The sequence below is a fragment of the Gossypium raimondii genome, chromosome 5 (genome assembly GCF_025698545.1).
Source record: "Gossypium raimondii isolate GPD5lz chromosome 5, ASM2569854v1, whole genome shotgun sequence".
Taxonomy (NCBI): domain Eukaryota; kingdom Viridiplantae; phylum Streptophyta; class Magnoliopsida; order Malvales; family Malvaceae; genus Gossypium; species Gossypium raimondii.
The window spans coordinates 454,681-476,654 of record NC_068569.1 but is presented as its reverse complement, the minus strand read 5'-3'; the positions used below and the strand labels follow the sequence as shown (position 1 = coordinate 476,654).

Genomic DNA, 21,974 nt, shown 5'->3' with positions numbered 1-21,974 from the left:
AGAGAATGTTGCTATAACCCAGTTGTATGATTCAAACTTTCATCAATCAAAATTACATCAACTTTTATTTATTATTGTGCTCATGCGTTTCAACTGTTCAGAGTACATCAACTTTTATATATATATATATATATATATATATATATATATAATTTTGGTCAAATTATGAATAATTGGGTTTTCAAAGGCATAATCTTTACCGAGATTTTCAAGCGAATCCTAAACTTTTTTGATAATTTTGAAATGTAATTGTGATTGGGAAATGTGTTCAACAAGCCTCTTATATCGACCTTCGGATTAGGACAAAGACAATTTAATGCTAAACAACATGTTAATTGAAAGGTGATGTCAATTGTCACCTAACTTTAGGTACTTCAACCCATCACTAGACCTTACATATAATTATGGAAAAAGTATTTGGATTTTTTTTAAATGTGTACTTGCATTAAGAGATGGATTCTATTTTATTTTATTTACTCAAACAAAACAAGAAATTTGATTCTTGTATTTTAAATCAAAGCGCAAACTAGTCATTTCAGTTAAATTTTTCATTCATTTCAACCGTTCAAAACTGACGTGACTGACAGAATAACAAGACAATTACACATGGCATGCCACATGTACTTCATAACAATGTACATGACCAATTTTTAAGAGTAACAAAATAACCAATTTGCTTTTTGATTTAACGTACGGAGACTAATTTGTTCATTTTTTTAGTAATTGGGGCAAAATGTAATTTGACTCCTAATACAAGGACCTTTGTGAAATTATTACTACATTTCGTTTCATATTTTAATTTTTATTTATAATAATTTATTGAATGTGCCAAAAGAATATTTATCGGTTAGGTTGAAAATTCATGAAAATAGAAGTATAATTGTCAATCTTTATCAAAATATAGTGAAGAATTTGTCACATTTATCATTTTCGTTGAATTTTATCTTAACATCATTCAACACCAAAATTTAATAGTAAGATTCAATGAAACTGAAATGGGAAGTCAAATTGAACATTGAAGTAGCACATAATATTGGAAAATTCCTACTGCCTAATTCGTGTTTATTATATTAATATAATATTGAGAGACCACATTTTATGAAAAAGGTAAAATGTGTTTTTCTGTTTATTGTGTATATCTTTCGTAAATTTTTGTGTGGTTTGAATTGAATGACATGGAATTCATTTATTGAGGACCAAAAACAAAGGAAAACAAGAGCTGCTGAAATAAAAGGGGCCCTTTCCTTTCGTAAGAACGTTGATGAAATTAATCAATCATGCATGGAAGTGGAAGCCAAGCATATCAACATAAAATAGATAGAGGATATATATATATATATATATATATATATATATATATATATATTTATGGATAAATGTATCATGAAGGTCATTATAGTGGGACTAAATTATATTTAGCCTCCTTCACTCAAAAAATAGTTAAATTAGTCTCTATTTAGATCAAAAAGTAAACTAGTCTTCTCTACTATTAAAAATTGGCGTGGTTAACGGAATAATCAAATAACTACAAGTGATGTGTACCTCATACTCACATGTATCGATCACTTTTTAGTAGTAGGAACATGTGAAATTTTTAATAAAAAAACTAATTTGCTCTTTATGTATAATGAGTCATTTGCTCATTTTTTTAATAGAATGGAACAAAAAATACAATCTAACTTATAGTACAGAACCTCCATCGTACTGTTATTTTATGATTCATTTTCACTTAAAATATGTGAAAAGACATAAAATACAACCAAAATGAGGAGCCCAAAAGTAAAACCCTAATTACCGGTCGTGTAGGCTATAACCTTCAATTGATTAGAATAAAGATGATTACACTCAAATTACATACATGTATCACGGACCAAGACTTTTAACTCCAGAAATAAGTAAAATCATACCAAACTTTTAGATGCAAAAGAAATGATAAATAATAAGAGTGAAAATAAAGTTCCAACAGAGCTAACTATATCCAAGTTGAGACAAGTATGGCGTTTTCATATTAATGAAATGATAGGCAGACATGGAATGAAGGGATAGCAAATCAAGATGAAGCAAACAGCTGTGGAACAGAATCATTTCATTGGTACGGTTTTGTTTCCTTTGCAACAAAAGAGATGTGAGCGTCAGTCAACTTCGACTATAAAAGGCGGCAATTACACTTCACCCTTTGGTTTACAACCATATCCATTCCGGATTTATTACTTGCATTACTTTATACCTCAAATATCATTTTTATAATGCAACACACACACACACACAGTAGCATCTAATCAGTTCCTACATATAATAATTGTGTACATGACTCAACAATTATCACTCACAAATTTATATATCTATATTGTCACTGTTCCTATGTTTGTATGCATAACGGCTGGATTAAGATCTAATCCAATTAGTTTCTTATCAACTGTTTTTAATATATCCCATCATTATCATTCACATGTGTAATTTTTGTTTTTACATCTATCATCAACTCAAGTACTTTTTATACTAATATGGACTCTGCTATTTTGGGTTTTTTCTGTTTTTGCTGATTAATGAATAAATAAATTAGTCTTTGTATATTAGACTAAATAGTAAATTGATCATTTTCTAAACTAAAAGTTAACATTTTTAATAAAAAAATGAATTTACTCTTTATCTAAGACATAGGGACTAATTTGTAAAATATGATGTAAGGAATCCATGTTGTACCTAAAAAACAAAAATTCCAGGAATATAACTGTAAAGCAGGTAGGGCTTTGACAGCGGGCAGTGCCCATGGGTTTACAACTCAAAATTCAGCTACTAATTTAATTAGGAAGTGAGAAAAAGGGTCAACTTATGCTCGTTAACTTTCTAGTTGCTTTTTGCTTTGTATCTTACACAAATCCCTTGCTTTTTCTCAACACAAATATTTGGTTGTTTCACCATTTGTTTTCCCCAAATTATCCCTACAAGCAAAACTACTCTAATCCCTATCCATTAACCTTGTATTCCTTTTATTAATCTCCATTTGTAAGATCAAATAATGACATATCATGTTGACTTTCAATGACCAAATTTTAACCGTATAAATAAATACAATTTTTAATAAAATTATGAATTTACTCTTCGATTTAATATACATAAATTACTTTACACATTTTTTGAGAATAAAAAGTAAAATACAATTTAACTCTAAGTACATGAATCTCTATGGTACTTTTACCGAAATTACCAAACTCAAACGAAGCAACAGGGAGTTGAAACCTTGTCTTTCCCACTTTTGTATTGATGAATTGAAAAGGAAAGGGGCGACACAACTACAGAATTTAACGAAATGATTTGGTATTACATTATCGCTAGGCATTAAAGCTTAGAAGAAAGATTATGAGATCCATAACATTTCACATAACATTTGGCTTAATTATTTCAATAAACATCCAAGAAACTACTTGAAAATTTCAAGTCCCCTCCCCCCAATCAATGAATGAACGGCCCAAGTTCAGTTTGGTACTTACTTTATAGGCAATGATAAGGCCGAAAGGTCCCCCATCCTAAGTGTAGCTGTTTTCTCTCTGCCCATGTGGCATGCGCTGTCCAACTGCATAAAACACCTACAAAGTTGTAACGTTTGGCAGAAAAACTGAATGGTTATTTCATTATTTGTGTACCATTCCTTTCCCCTAAGAAGATTTTGCGATGGAAGCATGTGGGTGTGAGGATATGCAAAAGCAAAATCCCCCCACATGGCCAACCATACCCACATACATACCAATATCTTATCTTGGCTTCATATGAGTATATTAATATATAGTGACTAATTTTATTATTAAAACTACAAAATAAGATAGGTGACCAAACATGAGTAAAATGACGAATACCCCAATCATTTTCCTAACCCATTGTTTTTTCTCCTCATCCCATCCCCAAGTTTTTTACCAACAAAATTTGAAACATCCTTTCCTGGTTAGTCCAAAGTTCATCAAAGACATTTTGCTTTTTTTACACGTTTAATCTTTTTCTCAAGAAAAATTAAAAAAGAACCAAAGGAGCCTTTTTTGATTTATGCTATCATTTCATCTTCTCTTCGTCTTCCTCTTCTTGTTTCTTGCAAGGCTCTTCAAATTCAGACCCTTCATTAGGAGGACTCTCTAAAGCCCTTTTCTCTTGTTCTTCATCTTCCATAATATCTTCTGAATTTTTCTCCCTCAGAATCCCATTTTGCAACAAGTTCCTGTTTGCTCTTGTCTTCAAGGCTTCCAGCAATTCACTGACAGCTTTTGGATTACAACGCCGGTTCTTGATCAAAACTTCACTAATATCAGCTGGGGTCATCTCTGCTTTATCAACTACCTCAGCAAGTTGTTTTAAAACATCAGCATCCAAATCACTTTCATCGTAACCCAGATAATTCTTCATCAGTATCATCAATGCGGGATATGAACAGTAGCTCATGAAAATATGCATATCCATCCTCCCACATCGGAGCAATGCAGAGTCGAGCTTCTCAATGTGGTTGGTTGTAAACACAAAAATCCTTTCACTCCCACAACAAGACCATAACCCATCAGTGAAATTCAATAGCCCCGAAAGGGTAATGGAATTCCCACCATCTTCACCAGGGCCTGGAACTGACCCACATCTCATTTCAGGGTCATAGTAATTCCTTGTGCTTGTATTGTTGTTGTTATTCTTCTTCCTGTTAGTCAAATTAATGGAACAATCAATATCTTCAATCACAATAATAGACTTGGAACTTGTTTTCATCAACAGCTTCCTCAGCTCAGAATTGTTATGAACCTCAGTTAATTCAAGGTCATAGATATCATAACTTAAGTAATTAGCCATGGCTGCAATCATACTGGATTTCCCTGTCCCTGGAGGACCGTATAGCAAATAACCTCTTTTCCAGGCTCTACCAGTCTTCTGATAAAAAGACTGACCATTGGCGAAATCCTTAAGATCCCCCATAATCTCTCGCTTTTTTACAGGATCCATAGCCAATGTATCAAAGGTGCTTGGATGCTTAAATGGAACCGACTCCCAAGGATGTCCCCTGGAATCCAAAGACCCGCCTCGAGAATTGGTGTACAACAGCCTGTCTTGATTCTTCCGTCGGATTTCATTAGCCTTTTCCATTACGTAATCCAGGTAAGAATCAAGGATCAAGGACTTGTCCCTCTTCCTGATTCGCAGTGTGAAGCCTCGTTTCTCTTCCGGCAAGGGTCGCCAAGAGAAGGTTTGGGCTTGCCTTTGAGTCACAACGTGTTCCCAAACCACACTGACACCATTAAACGTATCGATGATGCAGTCATTGTTGGAAAGACCAAATGTAATAGCGCTTGAATTAAGAGCGCGAGTGAGACTCAATCGACTACCGTTGGTGGAAACAGAGGAACTCAGGTAAAGTTGAACGGCGTTGTAAAGCTCGTTGGTGTTGACGCCGTCGATCTCGGTGATGTCAAAATAGCAGTAAGAAGAGAACAAATTGAAGACACGGTTAGATACTTTGAGACAAGCAAAACGGAGTTCGGGTGGGAAAATGACTTGGAGGAGGCTTTGACAAAAAGCCAAAACCCCTAGTAATGAAGCAAGAGAAGTCCAATACTCTTTCATGGTGGAAAAAAATAAGAAAGAGATTATGAAGAGAAAAAAAGGAAGGGTATTGCTTAATTTATAGAGTAAGAAAACTAAAAGCGGTGGAAGCTTATAGGAAGTGCGATGAAACTGGAAACTTATAGAGATGGGGCAGAAGAATAAGAAGCAAAAGGGGAAACAAAAGAGCTCAAAAAAGGGGTGTGCTTGAAATGGCTGGTAGAGGCCGGGAGGGGGATATATAATAAGTGTAAGCGAAAACAGCAAGGTGGTGAGGAAAAAACAAAAAAGGGTTTTGGAGGTATGAGTTAAAATGGGACCCCCTCTGTCTCTCTCTCTCTCGTGGGGTTTTGGCTTTTTGAGTGACCTACAAGTTACACAGGAGCTTTTGTTTTGTTTTGTTTTGTTTTGTTTTGTTGGGTTACCTACTTATTTTTTCTCATTTTATTATGATGAAAGAATTTGAAGTTTTGAACCAAGTTGGGTTTTGCTTTAGCTGCTGCTACAACTACCATCAACTACTGCCTTACTGGGGGATCGTGAAATAAGTTCTGTGGGTTGAGACAGTGAATAAGGTTAAATATGATTCACTGCCTACAAGCAGATAACAAGAAATACCCACTTGAGGAACTTTATATACTCTCTCTTAAACCCTTTATGTTACTTTGTTTTTCCTTTAAATAAAATAATAGGTGTTTGAGATATGTGCATGTGATTTGCCAGGACGTTTCTAAATCCAATAATCAACACATCACTGATCAGATAAACAGTAAACCACTCAAAAAGTTATCTATTTTTTATTTCTATTTTTTGTCGTTGGATATTCAGGATTAAATTTATCTTCAGGTATTTAAATTATTATTATTTACTACAAATATCTATTATCGTAACTGATTTTCTTTTTACAAATATAACCGAATTCGTTATTTAAATTCTCCACTGTAACGGGGATTTAAATATTTAATTATTTAATTTATAATTTATGTTTGACTGGCTGCAATATTTAATAAATAAGTTATTTTATTTAATTTAAAACAGATAAAGATAATAAATACTTTGATTCAATTTACCAAATCCTAGCAGATTTTGTTACCAAATGTATTATATTAAATAACTTGCTTCCCAAATATAAATAGACCTAAATTGATAATGGGATCCACTTACCTTAATGTTAGCATGTCAAGTATATTATATATTTATATTATGATTACACTCATGATATAAATAAAATATGATCTAATCATATTTTTAAAAATTTATATATAAATATTAAATTATACTTTGAAGGTAATATTATTGGTTTAAATCTTGTAATAAATAAATTTGTTAAATTTTACTTCTCAAAATTAAAATATTTTTTAATCTTTTTAGTTGCTAGTAATTCCCAAATATCATTCATTAGATTCTTTGACAAGCTCTCAAAATAAAAAGTTTGGAAACAATATTTCCGAAACCATTATTTATTAAATTAAGACTTTTTTAATTTTAAATAGATTAAACTATTTTATTTACAGTATGCCGAAATTTGGTATCATTTGTTTAGTTTTTATATTTCATGGGATGAACAAGTTAATGAGATCCTGTATTGTAGGGACATTATTATATTGAATCTTTAGTTTATAATAATCAAATCAAATAAAACTTTTAAAAGTTAATATTTTTCAAAGCTTTGAAAAAGAATCTTATATTTTTAACCATAAATATTAAATATAATAAAATTAAATTAAATAATTTAATAATAAAATGTAATTTGATCTGATCTTAAAAGAATCTGCTAAATACATTTGCCTTTCATAAAAATCATTGCAATATACTATAGGAAAGAAAAGCATATTAAATTTTTTATAAATACAATTTTTTTTTTTGGTTAGAGCTAAGTCATTCATATCTTAATAAAATATCGATAACTCTAATATCTTAGAGTTATTTGTTTATTATTTTAATATGATTTTAAGATTTTTAGTTTATTTTATAATTTATTTTTGTTAATTTTAGATTTTTATTTCATTGATGTTTTAAGTTAATTATATATTTATAGTATTAAATCTGAAAATTTTTTAATTTGTTATTATCTAACGTAAGTCCGACAAAGCATAGGAAATAAGAGCTTGACATTAGTAGATTTTCATTCCAACGAAAATTGTCTCTACCCCAGTAAACATAAACAGACAACTTTTCGCGCTCCAATGAAAAAATTTTCCTTTGGAGCAACGCATATGCCTAATAATTTTTAAAAAGTCACAAATTTTAGGGTTGTAAAAGAGCAAATAAGCAAACAAGAAAGGGGATACAAGAGAAAAAAAGAGAGGAAGAATTGCTTAAGCTTTCACGCATTAAGAATCGACGAATTTCAACGAGAATAAATTTCTCCATTATTGTGGCTTATTGTTTCCTTTTATTATGACTAGTTGTTGTTTTAGTTTCAATGTGTTTTCCAAAGTTCATAGACTCTTAGTCTTTATAAGTTGGGTCAATTCACAATTTGTAATTACAATACCTAGAATTAAGACACTCGAACTTACATTCTCCTGCATCGACAACAATACTGATGCTAACTAACTTAAGACTCAATCAACATATAAGATAAATACTTTATACCATTTAGAACGATAAATATACTTACATTTACAATTTTCTGTCATCAAATATCATACACTAATTATATTTTCTTTTCGAAGCAATCTTTACATAGATGTGTATATAGGTTCCCATGCGTCCATGGATGCTGCCGATTGGAAAGAAGAAGCAAGTATAAAAACTAATTTGTCAAAAGTTGTCGAGTTCTAAAAATAATACGAAGAAAAGAAAATCAAAGAGAAATTGCAAAAAGAAATAATCAAAGTTAATCGGCTAGTTGGGAAAAAAAAGACTACTCTAAAACTGAAAATTGTAAAAAAAAAAAGAAAAAAGAAAAAGTTATTAAGGTGTAAGATGGTATATGAATAAGGGATATTATTTTATACATTAGTGGAGGAGTTATTTTAATTTCATGAGAGGACTTAAAAAATACCATTTGTCCTTAATTGATATTCTAAAAATAGAAACTAATTAAATAAGACAAGTAACGGTATCTTAAACACGCTTGTGGAGTTAAAAAAGTTTAAAACTAATGTATCAAATAATAATTCTATTAATAAATGAGTTAATGTTTTTTAATTTCACTAACAATCTTAAAAATTGCTATCGTGTCTTTTTAAATATTTTTAAAAATTTTACTATACCATATAAGATTCTTGTTAACCTCCTCACTGTTCTCGTGGAATTTAAAAACTCCACTAATAGTGTACCAAATATTTTCCTTAATAAATAACATTTATATTTTAATTCATAGTAAACACATGATAAGAAGAGTAACATATATGACAAAATTGGATATTAAAAATATATATGACAAATTTAAATAACTATTTGTTTTTTTATATTTTTCATATGTGGTACATATTCGCTGCTCATGATTGCTCCTTTAAAAATGTAATCTTGAATATTAAAATCAAACAACCCAAATAGTTTAATGTGGTAACATTTATCATTCGCTCTATTAATTTAAAATTTATGCTAAGATTAAGCTAATAACAATTAGTAAATTTTAACCGCTCACTCAATTTATCTGTAATAAAGAGAAGGAAAATTTAAATTTTGCTTATTTTAAAAGATGTTGGTTTTGCAAAAAAAGTTTATTTATATGTCTAATTGAATTTTTAAATTTATATTAATTATTTTAAAATGTATATTAAATAATTATTTTACTCCTACAATTACATTAGTAACCAAATCTAACATTAAAATAATACTCCTACTTTAAATCAAGCAAACATTTCAAACAAGTTGTATATTTTTGAGTTATTTGGATTTGAGAAAGCCGCTAACAATTCACAGCCTTGTACAGTATATACTAATGTTTCTTGGGATTTTACAGCCTTATAAATGTTTTCCTTTTCGGAAATACAACCTCAGAAGGCTAGGGGCTTTAAAACATGGGTTTTAATTTATTATCCTAACTTAATACCCTTTCTCCAGCAGGTGTCTTAGTGGTAATGGCTTTCAAATTGCATGTACACGTATAATGTAGGGTTTGTTATGATGGACAATGTGCAGCGCAGGAAAAGGCCTCTGCCTTCTTAGCCTGTCAATAACGTCGTCCGAGGGTCTGTCACCTACCTACCTTTTTTTTATTAATATTTTACTTAATTTTTATTTCATAAACTAAGCTAATAATGGTTCATCTAGTAATATTTGTTATTTAATTATGGAAAACAATATTAATTCTTCAATTTTAGGTTTGTCTCACTTTTAAAATTAACATAATAAAAATTAATTTTATTATTTATAAATTATGTCAACTTAATTTTATTCTAAAAATAATAATTATCAACATTTATAGAATATATAATTTGGAAGCACTTAAAATTTAAGATAATAATATTTATATTTTCTCGTATTCTTAAAAATTACTCTTTAATGTCACAATAAAAGAAAAAATATAAAAACAAAGACCAAATTGCACAATTTGTATACGTCAAGGGTTAAATTAATTAGAATCAATATTAAATTGAAATAATTTATAAATATTGAAAGTTAAAGTTGTTATTATCTAAAATTTAAAAATTATTTTAAAAATAAAATTAAATAATTAAGTGACTATTTTGTAACTTTTTCATAATTAAATTATCAAAAAAATTATTAATAATTAAATGGACTATTTTATAATTTTTCATAGTTAAATGATAAAAAATAATAATAATTGAATGACTACCGAGGTAAATTACCCTTTTCATTTTTAGTATTCTGAATTAATTAAGATTGGTAATATCATGACATTATCCAGTGCAGTGTCCATACAGATAATCAAAGCAGAAGCAACTGCTAATTAAAACAGCCCTACGTGCTTTTCAGTTTCACCTTGCGTGTGTGCCCTCACAAATCCTGCAGTGGATTTCCCCTTGTTGTGTTGTTTAATTAATAAGTTGCATCATATCCATCATCCCCATTAAGATACCCTCCACTCTGCTCGTCTCAATAGCCCTTTTCAAAGCTCCCTCCTTTGGCTAACTTGGAATAAATAAATAAAAACCCAAAGACCTTTCTACATCTGTTATTTCAATCCACTCCCACTCAGTACACTTGTTACTTCACTTTTGATGGTGAAGTTTTTGTGATAAAAGTTAGATTCTATTTTATTTATTTTATTAAAAAAAAGTTAGTTTGTTAGTTTCTATACTTAAATTAAAGAATAAATTAGTGATTCTATTAAAATTTCACTTATTTAACTGTTAAAATTAATCTTTATATTTTTGGATAAGGTATACGTGGTTGTGTCTATTTCAGTTTGAAATTACTTTTTAGGAGTCAAAATTAAGTTTTATATGTTTTATGAAAATTAAAATATAATTTTATAATTGTTTTAATTTGTATATTATATTTTTAAAAATATTAAATTTAAATTTTATCTTTTAGAGGGTCAATGTATAATTTAATCATTTATTAACTTATAATTTTATAAAATGTAAATGGAAAAATATTATATTCTCATTTTAAGAGAGCATCCACCATTGCCAACCTCCTCAATACAATCCTTGGAAATAGATAAAAAAATTAACAGAAGTAATAAATTATTTTTGATACAATAAATTATTTATTTATTTTAAATAAAAGGAGTAAGATGTAGAAGATATTTTCATAGTAATTTTATCCAAATTAAGTACTAATGAGGAGATTTTGTATCTAGGAAAAAGCATAGGATGAGGTAGGTTATTGTAGTAACCTGCAAAGATTAATTACTTAGGGTGGGTTTAGATGAGCGATTGGATACGGTGCGTTTAGTTTACTTTTTATCTCATATTATAATATCTAATTTTATTACTATTACTATTTTTATACTAATTATAAATAAACGTAAATAAATGAAGTTTATAATGTTATGGTAGTAGCAGGCAGTAGGAGTACTTAAAAATGGAAGCCAGCCTGCAAAACTGCAAAGTGGGAAAAATAGTAGCTTTGCAGGAAGAGTGAAGTCATAAGCCAGTACTGAGCTGAAGAATAGTACCTTGAGACAGCTATACTACACACACAAAGATATTCTATTGACATGTGTATATAGCAAGAGTTAAAAGAACAGAGGAGATACGGTGAAAATGGTGGTCAGTGGGTTTTGGGTTTTGGGTTTTGTTTTCTTTTGTTTTGGTATGGACAGGTGTCAGTCTGGCGAACAGACAAAGCAAGGACAGAAGAGAGGGGCTTATATAAAAAGGTTAAAACGTGAATTAGTTTCTTACTCTTTAAAAATTTAAAATTTAATTGTTATGGTTTTAATTTTTTAAATTATTATATTTTAAATTTTAAGTCTAATTGTTAATACTATTAATTTTATTAATTTAACATTTTAAAATAAAAAATTTTACTACATAATCATGTAACTAAAGAAGTAAATTGTAATGAACTTGATTTTAATAAAATAATTTTAACAATTTAATTATAATTTTGAAATATGAAAAATAAAAATACTTAAACACGTAGAAAGTCCTTGAATTTTTGCAAAAAAAACCAATTAAGTCATTGTATTATTTTTATTAAATTAGATATTTAAACTGTTAAAATTTATCAAAAAGATCCTTTAACTGTTAACTTTAATGGTTAATGTTCCTCATTAGAGGTGTTCATGGGCCGGGCAGCCCGGTCAGGCCCGATGGCCGCATAAATATAGGAGGGTTTGGGTAAAAATATAGGCCCAAAATATAGGCTTGGGCAAAAAAATGTGGCCCGTTTAGGAAACGGGCTGGGCCTCGGGCACAACTTTTTTGGCCCGGGCCCGAATATAATTAATATATTTTTTTATTTTTTATTTGTAAAAATATTTTAAAATACTTTTTTTATTTTTAAAATATTTTTTTAATTTTCTAAAATTTTTTTTGGTGTTTATTAAAAAAAAGGCCGGGCTGGGCCGGCCCGAGCTTATGAATTTTTTCCCGGGCCGGGTATGGACAAAATTTCAGGCTCATATTTCTGGATGGGCCTAGGACTAGGGCCGAATTTTTTATGGGGACACCTCTAGTCCTCATCTTTTTCAGTTATTTTCACCACATGTCACATTACGTGGCAGAAAAATGATAAAAATATTAAATTCAATAAAAAATTGCAAGAATATAGAAAAGTATGAAAATGTATTGAGAATTAAAAAAATTATAAAGAAATAGAAATTTTATTAAGAATATAGAATTTTTTTAAAATTATAAAAATTATAAAATTTAATCTCTGCCAGAGGACTGTTGAGTCACCTCCTTTTTTCAGCGTAACAATATACCTGGCAGCTCTATTTTGCAATGGCAACACCGATACAACGTTATCAAATTCCTTGCTTCTGTCATTCTTTATCTTCATGAGGAATGGGATGAGCAAGTCATCCATAGGAACTTTACCTCTTCTTTGTCACATGAGGAGAGGCAAGTTCCAGCATTTGTTTTCCACAACAATATTCGTTTATTACTTTTCTATATTTTATAATATATATATTATGATTTTAATATTTTTATAACTCTTTATCCATTTGTCACAACTACAACATGATACGTGATGAAGATAACTCAATAAAACTGGAGGTTGTTAATTTTAAAGAGTATTTTCAATGAATTTTGATGTTTCAATTAAGTTTTTTTTAAAAAGCTTAATTTCTTTTTTCCTAAAAAGTTTAGGACTTTTACATGTTTAAGGCTAAAAATATTTAAAATAAAAATACAAAGATTAAATTTCAATTTACAAAAGTATAAAGACTAAAATTTCCTTACTTTTCACATATTTAAAATTTAATTAATGTACTTTTATTTCCAATAATTTAGAGTTGGATTAAATTACTTTTTAAGGTTTGAATTTGGCAACTTTTTCAATATTAAGGTCTGATTTTTTTTTGTTTAAGTTAAAATTTGAACTTGGTAATCATTCTTATATTGGGGCTTGAATTTTTTTTTGTTTAAGTTAGTCCATGAGAACCCTAAAGTTTAGATCCCAATGGGAGAAAAATTGCAAAGTTCAATGACTAACTTAGAAAAAAAAATTCAAGCCCCAATGTGAGAACAATTGTCAAGTTCAAGGCTTAACTTGTATAATAAAAAATTTAAGCCCCAATGTGAGAATAATTATAACAGTCCGATTTTTTGTGGTGCCAAAAAAAACAATTTCAAAATCTTATTTCCATAAACGGGGGCTACAAATGTTAAATTAAAATATTTACGGAATTAATATAATATATTATTAAAGTTTAATCCTTCAATTTTACACATTAATTATTTAATTAATGTACAAACACTAAATTATAAAAATTTAAACGCTATAAATTTTAAATAGTAAACTATTCGATTGTTTTAAACGGTGGTGGACGAGTTTAAAACCACTGAATTTAACTAATTAACTTTAAAGTTCAATTAATTATAGTTAATTAATTTTAATTGAAGTATATAAGTTAAGATTAAAAGAAAAAAAAGTCATTTTCTTTCCTTTTTCTTCTCCAAGCAGTGAGTAAGACAAAAACAAACCCTTTTGAAGCTTTCTACTTTCTACCTCCTCAGTGCAATTAAGTTTTTTTATTTTTTATTTTTAGGTTGTTGGAGTTTAATTTAGTCAATCTTGAGTTAACTTTAAAACATTTGTAGGTTTATATAAGACCCAAGAATGTTGTGTAGGTTTATATAAGACTCAAGAATGTTGTGCAACATATCTATCGCTTGTATTGCTAATGTTTGTATGTATGGATAATGTTTTAAATTGGGTGTTAAATGAGTTATTTACTGTGAATTTGACGATAATTTTTTTAGCAACGAATGTAACATTCTGTAGTTTAGACCTAATGATCTGGTCAAATGAGACATATTACAATAATTATTAAGTTCGGACCCCAAATAATAATTTAACCCTTGAGTTTTTAAGTTTCAAAATTTAAATTTAATTATTAATATTGTTATTATTTTTGTTAAATTTATTGACACTACATCTTGAAAAAAAATTGCTTGGTAACCATAAAACCAATAAAACAATGTTGTAATAAATTTTAATTTAATAAAATAATTTAAACCATGTTAACAATTAGAATTTAGCTTTGACATATATGTAAAAATAAAGTCCAATCATAAATAAAAAGATATTAAATTTTATCATACTCAAACTCGCTAACTTTTAATCAATTAATTATTAATTAAATTTCTAAAAAGTAATAGTATAAAACTATTTTATCCTATGAAAAAAGAGGCTTAATTTTGGAACCAAAAAAGACCCGCGAACCCGAGAGTGTGTGAATTTAAAGGAAAAGAGAAATCCCCAAAATTCTATTCAAATTTGGGAACAAAGGCACGATGCAGGCGAACGAGTTCGATGGAAACGCGGCCTTCGCCGGAGGCGGATTCATGCCTTTTCAGGCTACTCAGACCGCTCCCGACCGTCCATCCTCTTCCTCCAAAGTATAACCCATCTTTTTAGCATATATTTTTGCTATTTTGTTTTGTACATGATTATCTTTTTTCGAGGTTTTCTTGCTTTTCTATTTTCTTGTTACTTAATTTTGTTTTTCTTATAATGTTTATTGCGTTAATAAATTAAGAGTGAATCCAGAACATTGAACACAAGTAGAGTCTAGAATTTTCTGGTTTGACGTTTTCTATTAATGTCTACTTTTGAGTTACGTCGAACTGCTTTTACCACAAACCAAACTGAGTCTAGGAATTTTTTCCTTCTTGCTTGAAGTAGTAACGAGTAATTTAGATATTTTTCGTTGTTGTTCTCATGAACTTAAAGGTTTTTGTTTTTTTCTCTGAAAATTTCAGAACAGTGATGCGCGTTGTTTGACTCCAGTTACAGTAAAGCAGTTGAAGGATCTCTCTAAAGTTGGAGAGTCTGGTATTTCCATTGACGGTGTTGATGTCAATAATGTAGGCTTTGATCTCATTGGAATCTTCTTTTGCTTTTGCTTTAGCAATCAATCTTTTCCAAAATGGGTTTGAAATTTGAGGTTTTGGCTTTTTGTTTTTAGATTGTATTGGTGGGAATCATATCCAAGATAGACAATGCTGTTTCAGATTGTACTTTTAGAGTTGATGATGGCACAGGATGGGTTGAATGCACCAAATGGTCAATTTTCTGTCTCTGTGTTTTAGTTATTCTGTTTAATTTTAGCCTTAGAATGTGTTGTTTGTTTAATAACTTGTTTCTATGCTATCTTTTTTCTCAATATTGTGTAGGATTCATGAACATGTAGACTCAGTTGAAGTAGATGTGCTCTCGTAAGTTATCCTCATTGCACTTCTAAGTTTATGTAACTTAATTTGAGACATTAGTTTAATTATTTTCATTATTCAAGAATACAGGGAATACAACAAAGTTGTGTGTTGTCAGCCAATGTGTGTGGACTATTGGAATTTTGTGGTGTTTAATTTTGGGCAAAGCTAGTGAATCTTGGAAATTAAATATTATGTTCAGATTACAAGTCGCTATCCCTCTGCTAGCATTTTGAGTCCCCACTCCCCAAAATGCCATAATTTGTGAAGCAATTAGGGGGCTTTTACATGTCCTGAAACTCAAGTGTTTCTATTCTTTCCATCATAGGGTTGGAATGTATGTTCGTGTCTATGGCCAGTTCAAAAGCATTCAAAGTAGAAGGTCCATACACACCTTTTCAATTCGGTATGAATTCAAATTTTGACATATATATGTATGTATTCTTGCATAATGTTTCTTCTTTCCACGTTTTTTATTTTGAAAAAAAAAAATACGTGTGAGACAACATATCTAGGTGCTTTGTCTCTTGCAGCTTTTACATTGCTGTTCTTTCAGATATATGAATTTAATATGTGATATTTGCTGAAAAATAATCTAGTTTGGTATGTTTATTGAAAGGTGAAACACATTTCCTTGCAATCCATTAATTGGACACTTTTGTTAGATCTATAATTTCTCTTGTGACAGTGCTTTGATGAATGAAGATATAAATAACCACTGTTGTGTTTAAAGTTGATCTCTTAACTTTTAAGGGAAGGGATAAATGGGTTGGATGAGTAGATTGCTGAGGTATTACAAATGTTGGAGGTTTTCTGGTCAATTGGGTATTTGATTTCTGTCGAGGTCTGAGATCCAGGCCCTGTAGATAATCTCAACTGCAAAATCTATTTGTATATTCTCTTTTAGTCTCTTGTAATTTGTTTAGTTTTATTTTGATTCCTCTTTCATTTTAGGTATACTCGACAGGATGTTGGATCAAAGCCTATTTAGTTCACTTATTGTTTCACAAATAAGGTGGTCTTAACTTGAGTGTCAATTATGCCAAGACGTTTTCGGGATTCAATGAAGCATTTTGACATTGTTTGATTGGAATGATAAAATTAAATAGATTTAACAGTTTAATGAAATCACTCAATGCTCTTGTCTAAATGTAGTTCTTTGTCTAAGCGTGCTGTTCTCAGACCATGCTTTTGTCACTTCTAGAGTAGAATTGATTATTGGATTTCATGTTATTTCATGGTCTTTTACAATAATTTTATGACATTCTTTTTGGAAAATCTACACAAATTAGGTTTATTTTGGTATTAAACACTTATAAAAGATGGGGCAATGCTTCCAATTTGTTTATATAGTGCTAGTTATGCCAAAATAAATCAGGGTCATGGAATGACAGATGTTGAAATTTAGTTATAGTCCCATAGGTCGAAAAGAATGAAATTTCCTATTTGTGTTATTTGATTCTCGTTTTGCCATTTTATGTCCTTGTCAAAATTTTGGCTGTTGTACTTCTAACTTTGAACTTTGGTGTTGCTTTCAGGCCAATTACTGATTTTAATGAGATTGCACACCACTTCCTTGAGTGTATATATGTTCATTTGTACAACACCAAGTTGAGGGTAAGGGTTTATGCTGTAGTTTACAAAATGTCATTCCAACTTATTTGAATGTAAATGTTTGTTTTTTTATTTAGAAATTATATGTTTTTTCCCCCTCAATTTTGCCTGTATTGTGGCATGGGCACTCAGCTTCGGATGACAAGTGCAACTGACGGTATGACTGCTCAGCCCCAGGTGGCAAATTCATATTCTGGCAACCATATAATGGGTTACAGCTACCAAACTAACTCGACAAGCCAGGTGAAGAATCTGAGTAGTAGAGTTCCTTGCTAAGTTCTTTGATTTACACGATCTTGATCTCCTTTTGTGTTTTTGCAGTTTTCTAACCAGTATAACACTGATGAAGAACAGATCCGTGGTATTAGTTCAATGGTCCTACAATACTTGCGTCGGCCAGCATGCCTGTGAGTTGCATATGACATTCTCTTAGATGAAGTGTTTTGATGAGCCTGTTTGATTTGGATGAATTTTCTATGATTGCTTTCCCTTTTCTAGCTCATTCCTGAATTATGAGTTGCATTAAATTGAACTTCTAATGACCTAGATTATGCAGATTTGTATAGACTCCTATTGCATTTTGTTCGTTAAAAAGTGATAATCAATCATCTTGTGAGTTAGTGTAACTTATCTTGCTTGCATATCCTAATAGAACGACAAATGACTCCTATTAGATAAGGGTACTTGATGAAGTCAAAGAGAGTTTTTTTCCAGCATTTAAGTAAGCATGCATCATAGTTGATGAATTGACAAGCTAATAAAATTGGCAGTGAAGACTAATGTAGTTCAGTTACTGATTGAAAAGAAATATCTCTTTAGAGATGATTCACTGTGTTTAGATTAAAATTATCAACTTGTTTAATAATTGATCTGTTAATTTTCCATTCTAATGTTACCGGCTTTGATAAATTTTATTGAGACCTGTGATCTTGGTTTCCTCCGTTCATTATAGTAATGTTATGAACAATACGTAATCATCTAGAATTGTGGTGACAAGTTAGATGATGGATGTAAGTAAATGTTCCAAATATGAGTGTACAAGTATCTTTACCAATAGTGGTGAAACCGTTAAGCCTGGAAACTTCTGAACAAGTTTTTCTTTGTTTTGTTTTTTTTTTATTTTAGGGTAAAGTAGTTCCAAGTAGATTTCATCACCTTTAAAAAAAAAAAATTTAAGTCTTAAAATATTTGATCTATATATATTCTTCACATGTTAGACAAGCATTGTTAAGTTCCATTTTTGTTTTAGTGCATCCGAGATGGGGGTAAGCTCTGATATCGTGGCTCGAGAACTAAATGTTTCAGTGGATAAAGTCAGGTGTGTCTCTTTCACCGATTGGTCATTTATGCAAACACTAATTTGACTGTAACCATTAGCAATAAGCAAACTCTGCATTTTGGGGTTCGACAGGAAAACTTTGGACTTTCTTGCATCTGAGGGCGTTGTTTACACAACCACTGATGATCACTACAAATTTACAGATGCCTGAGGTATGTTGATCTGATGTACAAACTTAAAAAGTAATCTGTCAGTCTTTGGAGCTAAACTGATGTTAGTTCATTGTCGTCTTGCTCTACTTTTGCTTCAGCTTTAGAGCAAAACTGATGATAGTTCATAGTCTTAACGCTCTGTCTATCTATGTATGCTGGTCCTTTTATGCATATTAGAAGAACTAATACTTTTGCTATTTTGGTCAATGTCTCAATGTATTATACTGTCTGTCGAGTTTAGAGATAAACAAATAGATGATTTTGGTTTAGTGGGTTTATAGATAAACTAATGGTTTTACAATTTTACACACTGAATAATCAGTAAGAGATCAGTTTTACAATCTCTGGTTATTTTCATCATTGAATAATATATTAGATTTAGGCTTTTCCCTAGTATTATGTTTAAGATCATGAAAAACTGGTTAGAGAAATTAACATAAATGATGTTATATATATTTATTAAATTTACATAGATGAAAGGAATGGAAATTCAATGTTCTTAATCTCATAATTTTCCTTTAAATGAAGGTTAAGTTGTTGGCAAAGAACAATGGTGAAATCTGTGAGATTGAAACAAATAACGTTAGTCAAAGCATGATAGGTAGAAAAAGCGTTTAAGTAAAAGCAATTAAGTTCCTATCTTTTCTTTTTGCACTCAATTGAATATTTTAACTTTTAAAATACATTAAAAGTTTTTGAACTTTTCAAGAAAAAACAATTAAGCTCTTGTATTTTTTTGCACTTAATTGGATACTTTAAATGTCAAAATGCATAAAAAAGCTCTCAAACTTAAAAAATAATTAAGTCCATTCTTTTTTCCTTTTGCACTTAATTGCTAAAATGCATTAAAAATGTACTTTGATAGTTAACTTTAACGGTTAACTGTTAAAGTTTACTGTCCCTAATTTTTTTTAGTTAAAGTTATCACATGTCACAACCATGGTGCGACTTGTGATAATAAAATAATAAAATAAAAAAAATTAAATTTTAATAAAATATAAGAAATATTTAATTTTATTAAAATTAAAAGAAATTCTAAAAGCATAAAAGAATATAAAATATATTAGAAGAAATGTAAAATTTTATAGTCGTAAGAAAATAATAAAAATGTAAAGAAATATAAAATTTGTAAAAGAACTATAAAAATTATCGTACCTAAAGAAGTATTTATAATTTTTCTATAATTTTTTTTCTATCTTTTTATCATTTTTTGCCACATGTCATATTGTGGTTGTGACACATTGTGGCTTTAATTGAAAAAATTAGTGATAGTTAACTTCAACGGTCAACTATTAAAGTTTACGACCAAAGGGTATTTTTGATGCAACAATTGAGTGTAAAAAATAAATAAGGGCTTAATTTTTTCTTTTTGAATAGGTTTGATGTCTTTTTGCAGTTCAACTACCTAATTGAGTGTAAAAAGAAAAGCAGAGGTTTAATTGCTTTTCTTGAAAAAGTTTGAGTCTCCTTTTTATGCATTTTAAAAGTTTAAATACTCAATTGAGTGAAAAAAAAAAGATTTAATTATTTTTTTAAAAAAAATTGAAAGATTTTTAAGCCCTTAATCATGACAATTAAAAAAACGGAAATTCATGTCTTGACTCGACGTTTAGATCAGTGCATGGCCAGGTTCCCTGCTTAGGCTGGTGGGGCTTACTTGGTTACCGTTGGGTTGGGTTGAGTTTGGAATTCTTTTGAAATTGGATTTCAGCCTATTTTTTGCCCTGCATAGATGTTTTTCTTTGCAAAAGTTGATAGATTTTTGGATGGTAAAAAATAAATAAATCAAGGATGCTTTTGTTTAGTTTTAATTAATTAGTTAAAAGTTTTTTATGAATTAGAAGACATTATAGTTAATTTAATTTGTGAATTTTTGCAAGAAACGTTTTGCTTTATATAGAGAGAGCATATCAGTAAAAAGGCTTACCATCAAAAGAAGTTGAACAATATTTCAAAGCCATAGGTGCAGGATAGGTTTGCTATGATTGACATTTGTGCACATTTTTTGACATCCATTTTCTAAATGATTTCTTGATCAAGAGACTACATCCGTTGTACTTAGAAAACTAACCGTCGTAATTTGACCCACGTGTGTCCCTCTAAATATAATAATATATATTATGTTTATTTCCATCAAACACTATATGTTAATGTGTCACCAAACATTACCTTCATATTTCCTCAGTTTCCCTTCTTTAACCAAATTTGTAAGTGGTCCAACCCTTACAGTCTGGGGCTTTGGGTTGGTTGAACTATCAACAAGGCAGGCACTCTCTGCCTTAACCCTGTATCCCACGTGAATCCAAACATGATTGATGAATTACATTACATCTTAAATTCTATTAAAACACAAAATTATAGGATTATAAACATACGAATATAAACGTGATGTCGGACCATGTGCTGTGCACTGCTGCTTCTAAGAAACACATTATTCAGCTTGTTTGCTAAGGACTGGGTCTTAATTCTCGTAAACAAAAGTACAGTGAGATCTATTTCTAATATGGTAGGGTAGAGATGGGTGGATGGTTCAAAATCACTGGTTTTCCTAAATTCCCACAATTTCGATTGGCAGAAGTTGTGCCTTCTTTTGACTGCTTTTCTTAAAAGCCAGTCTTTTTAACACTTGGCATTGAATTGAAAATCACCCTTTTTTTCTCTCTTTTAAACGGGAGAGAAAATAATAACATTAATAAATAATTTTTAGGTAAAAGTACGTGTAAGTTTTTTTGCTATGGTAATATTGTATTTTGTTCTCATTATTCAAAAAAAAGTAAATTAATTCTTTTACCTTATATTAAAGTACTAATTGATTTTTTACTAAAAAATTCATTTATTTTTATTGTTAAAATTTGTGATTGATAGAAGAATCATATGGTGTGTCATGTATACTTCATTTTATATATATTGATCAGTTTTTAACCGTAGAAATAAATAAAAATTTTAACAAAAAATTAATTTACTTTTTTAAAATAAAAACAAATATAATCTACTCCTAATTTAAGTTCTCTATTACCTTAAATTTCAACTTTGAATGTTGTCGGCCAT

At 29.7% G+C, this 21,974-nt stretch overlaps 2 protein-coding genes across 2 annotated transcripts; one reads left to right on the top strand and one right to left on the bottom strand.

Moving 5' to 3' along the window:
• Positions 1 to 3,772: 3,772 nt before the first annotated feature.
• On the bottom strand, positions 3,773 to 5,978 carry LOC105769873 (AAA-ATPase At5g57480). Its single transcript, XM_012590817.2, has one exon. The coding sequence runs from the start codon at positions 5,587 to 5,589 to the stop codon at positions 4,045 to 4,047; it is 1,545 nt and encodes a 514-aa protein (XP_012446271.1). The 5' UTR covers positions 5,590 to 5,978; the 3' UTR covers positions 3,773 to 4,044.
• Positions 5,979 to 14,811: 8,833 nt separating this feature from the next.
• Positions 14,812 to 19,267, top strand: LOC105771009 (replication protein A 32 kDa subunit B). Its single transcript, XM_012592399.2, has 10 exons — positions 14,812 to 15,008; positions 15,372 to 15,476; positions 15,578 to 15,675; positions 15,786 to 15,827; positions 16,150 to 16,227; positions 17,360 to 17,438; positions 17,568 to 17,678; positions 17,757 to 17,842; positions 18,685 to 18,753; positions 18,847 to 19,267. The coding sequence occupies exons 1-10, from the start codon at positions 14,904 to 14,906 to the stop codon at positions 18,923 to 18,925; spliced, it is 852 nt and encodes a 283-aa protein (XP_012447853.1). The 5' UTR covers positions 14,812 to 14,903; the 3' UTR covers positions 18,926 to 19,267.
• The last annotated feature ends 2,707 nt before the right edge of the window (positions 19,268 to 21,974 follow it).

Coding starts and splice junctions, on each gene's coding strand:
- LOC105769873 (XM_012590817.2), bottom strand. CDS start 5,589: ATGAAAGAGTATTGGACTTCTCTTGCTTCATTACTAGGGGTTTTGGCT.
- LOC105771009 (XM_012592399.2), top strand. CDS start 14,904: ATGCAGGCGAACGAGTTCGATGGAAACGCGGCCTTCGCCGGAGGCGGA. Junction 16,228..17,359: donor ATACACACCTTTTCAATTCG/GTATGAATTCAA, acceptor TGTTGCTTTCAG/GCCAATTACTGATTTTAATG. Junction 17,843..18,684: donor TTGCGTCGGCCAGCATGCCT/GTGAGTTGCATA, acceptor TTTTTGTTTTAG/TGCATCCGAGATGGGGGTAA.